The sequence below is a fragment of the Triticum dicoccoides genome, chromosome 1B (genome assembly GCF_002162155.2).
Source record: "Triticum dicoccoides isolate Atlit2015 ecotype Zavitan chromosome 1B, WEW_v2.0, whole genome shotgun sequence".
NCBI classification, from domain to species: Eukaryota; Viridiplantae; Streptophyta; class Magnoliopsida; order Poales; family Poaceae; genus Triticum; species Triticum dicoccoides.
Genome location: NC_041381.1, coordinates 67,054,347 through 67,057,784, shown reverse-complemented (window position 1 = coordinate 67,057,784; position 3,438 = coordinate 67,054,347). Strand labels below are relative to the sequence as shown.

Sequence of the window (3,438 nt, the reverse complement as noted above, 5' to 3'; positions counted from 1 at the left end):
TGGACCTTCCGCCGACCTTGTTGTGAGACATCTTACCAGAACTCGAACCAGCATTTGATGTTCAAAGTTTCATTATATGAGTTAATGTCTAATAAGACGACAACTTTTATCGGAGTTAATACTCTGCTGCTGGTGTGTTTTGCGGATCTAATCTGATTCGCGTACATGTTCATGAGAAGCACTATCTCATTATTGAGTATGGTTGTTGGCCTTACTAATAGTGGGTCCATGAATGACCAAAATATATCCAGGTGAAAGCTTAAACATAAGCTATCTGAGCCCTTATCTGAAGGCATTGGGTTCTAATTAAAGTAACGGAGTGAATTTTGCTATTAGCGGTTCAACAACACTACCACGGGACGCCCTTTTTGTATTGCATGGACAGGTGCAGGAATTCTTCTTCTTTAAAGCCAGATCTTCCCTCTATAAAAAAAAGAACGAAACGAAGGAAAACATTTCCAATTTGAAGATTGACTCCGCGATGATGATAGTGACCACCCTAATGAGCGCCAATGACGCCGCCATCCACCCACATTTCCAATTTCAGTTTCTATTCCAGTCGCCACAGCCGAGTGCCCGTCTAATGGTTTATCCTCCAGTTGACAGGGGTCTCTGCCTTCGCTTCCTCGCTAGCTTTTTTGGCTATCAGTAGCTGAGCCTCGAGATGATTCACCTTCTCCAGCAGGACACCATTTTCATTTACTTTTTCCATCAGCACATCTACTAGTTTGTGAATCAATTGAACGACCTTGTTGGCTTCCTCACCAGTTTTTCTAACTTCCAGTGCCAGAGCCTCGAGATGATTCAGCTTGGCCAGAAGCCCATCGTTTTCATTTTCTTCTTTCATCACCAGAGTCAAGTCTGGTGCTTCTTTCTCTTCAGGATCAATTGTCACATCAATGAGCCTGGTAGTCGCATCATCTTCCAAGAGTCTGACGCTGTCATGACGTGTAACAACTTCAGATTCTTTATCTTTAAGCAAAGTGCTTGTTGCATCTAATTCTCCCATCACTGAACCCAAAACAGAATTACCTTCCTCAAGCTTTCCAGTTTGCTCAGAAGCTGCTTTCGACTTGCTCTCGTTAGGCACTTCGACGGAAGGATGGTTTTCTAACTTAGCCTTCATCTTTGCAGCCTTCCTAACCAAGGAATCCAATTTGTACAAATGTCTACTCCTCTGTGAACAGAGACTTAAAACCTCATTGTAGAGAGAAAGGACATCAATCTTTAAAAAGCTTCCTTTATATCGAGGTGAATGATCCACTATCTTTGAGTACACGTCATGTAAGAAAATCTGAAACAAAAACACTTCAGTCCATTGCTAAAATGATAACTCCGAGCATATGCATACTCAAAACACATTAACGATATTATGGTTCACCTCATCGGGGTGGTGGACTTCATATGAAGCTCGAGGGTGACAGATCATCTTCAGAGCTGTTGCAAATTGGATTAAAATCCAATACTTAGCGTCAATGCCGGATCTAGACAGAAAACTGTTAAGAAGAAGGCGGAAAAACTTCAAATAGTTCCTTTCACATAATTAGACTTCATGCAAGCGAAGAGCCGGTGCATAATAAGATTCCTCAACCTGGATAAAATGGAGCACTTGCTTCATCAATGAAAGAAACATGGAGGCAAACAATTCAAGGAGATGTTACATCGATGAATACAACAAATTGAGGTTTTCAAATGTCAATGAATAGTACGGCACAATCATTGGCAATAAAGCATTATAAGCACACAATTCAAGCATTATATCAGTTGGAAAGGACTAGCATTGCAAAACAAGGGGCAATCTATTCAAGCTTGCTATAGATGCTGAAAAGAAAAGAAAGGAAAGTAGTACCAACATTGACAAGGGACAAGTAAAAAAAGTAATGTTGCATTAGAGAAATAAGGAAGGACAGGCCGTAAAGCTCACCTTCCCACCCGGGATATCAAAGTCATGTTGATGTAAGAACGATATTATATTTTTCATAGGGTCTGCTTTTTCTTCATGAGGCAATAAAGTGCCCATGGGCTTCTTCAGACTGCAAATTATCACCTCACAATCCGGAATATCAACATACAGACATGTTATTTTTTCCTGAAAAAGCAAACGGTGATCAATACTGTTCAACAGACAGAAGCAACAAGAGAGCATACAAGGTTACACTAACCACTTTCATTTCAATTATCCTTTTATGCGCAGCACTTCCCACAACTAATTTCTTCTCAGAACCACACAGCTTCATGAGCCTCTTAGTCAGGCGATCGTCAATAGCCTCATTATCAAGGTCAATGGGGGTGGGCACCCTCTCATATGCCATGAATTCTACCAGACTCTGAAATAAGCACAGAAGGGATTTAAAAAGCTTGTCAAATATAATTCAAGTGTCTAAACCATGAAAGGAGGAAGAGTAATTTAGTAGCTATGAATTAGTCATAAAGTATAGTGTTACTTAATTCTTTGTTTTATTCATCACTAGCTAGAAAGATGTGACTAGTTTGTAGAAATTTGTGCATAGCAATACCCACTTAGGTTTCAACCAGTGCTAATTGATTTTTTAAGGATCTATCAGCAGATGTCTGGACATTGAAGACAGTGCACCATGACACCAAAATGGAACATGGGAAAGAGGAAAGACTCCCAACCCACCAGCTTGATTCGATTTTGAATCAGTTGAATAACAAAAATAACACAGACCGAGTAATGGTTTAACGTTTTTATTGCACCCATTCATTGCAACAAAAATTGAAATTAAGACTGGTGAAACATTGCAGTGAATTTTGCAAAGCGCTGCTCTGTTCGAGTTGGCAAAAAGAAGCGCAAGGACGTATGAAGAAAATACTAGTAAGAAAGAAAATGGGAGCGTTACTGACAAGCGGTGGCAAGCATGTCCAGAAGTCCTGTACAAAAAAAAAAGAGAAATCAATCGCACGGTCTTGAATTCTTCATAGATCACAGAGATAAAGAAAACCAAGGAGCATCAGCAACGAATGAAAAAGTACCTTGGCTAGACCGTTGAGGTAGCTCTCATCAAAAGAGAAAATTGCAATGCCAGAGGGTGCTTCTTGTAGCAGCATAGCCGATGCATCATCCGGGAAACCAAGCAAATTACGGACGTGATCCTTCAGATGGCAAACTATCATCTCAGTATCTCACAGTCCGGAACATCAACATACAGACAGGTTATTCCCTGAAAGAAAATGGTGGTCAAATACTGTTCACTCGGAAAGAAGCAACAAGGAAGCTGACGAAGCTACACTAACCAGTGTCGCTTCAATTATTCTTTTATGTTCAGCACTTCCCACGAATAATGTCTTTTCAGAACCACACAGACACAGCTCAATGAGACTGTCAGCCAGCAGACTGTCAACAAACTTATTAGCAGAGTCAATGGGGCTGGGCACCATCTTAGACTTTATGAATACTTCGAGACTCTGAGGAATAAG

The 3,438-nt window shown here is 40.5% G+C and overlaps 1 protein-coding gene across 1 annotated transcript; it reads right to left on the bottom strand.

Annotated features, from left to right (window-relative positions):
• Positions 1–243: 243 nt before the first annotated feature.
• LOC119301438 lies at positions 244–2,084 on the bottom strand. The gene is made up of 3 exons (XM_037578402.1): positions 1,925–2,084; positions 1,382–1,591; positions 244–1,294 (listed from the first exon to the last, which is right to left on the bottom strand). The coding sequence occupies exons 2-3, from the start codon at positions 1,427–1,429 to the stop codon at positions 581–583; spliced, it is 762 nt and encodes a 253-aa protein (XP_037434299.1). The 5' UTR covers positions 1,430–1,591; positions 1,925–2,084; the 3' UTR covers positions 244–580.
• Positions 2,085–3,438: the final 1,354 nt, after the last annotated feature.

Bases quoted from the DNA above. Each gene is read 5' to 3' on its own strand.
- LOC119301438 (XM_037578402.1), bottom strand. From the start codon at position 1,429: ATGATCTGTCACCCTCGAGCTTCATATGAAGTCCACCACCCCGATGAG. The intron at 1,295-1,381 runs GTGAACCATAAT...TTTTTGTTTCAG, and splicing joins AAGTCCACCACCCCGATGAG to ATTTTCTTACATGACGTGTA.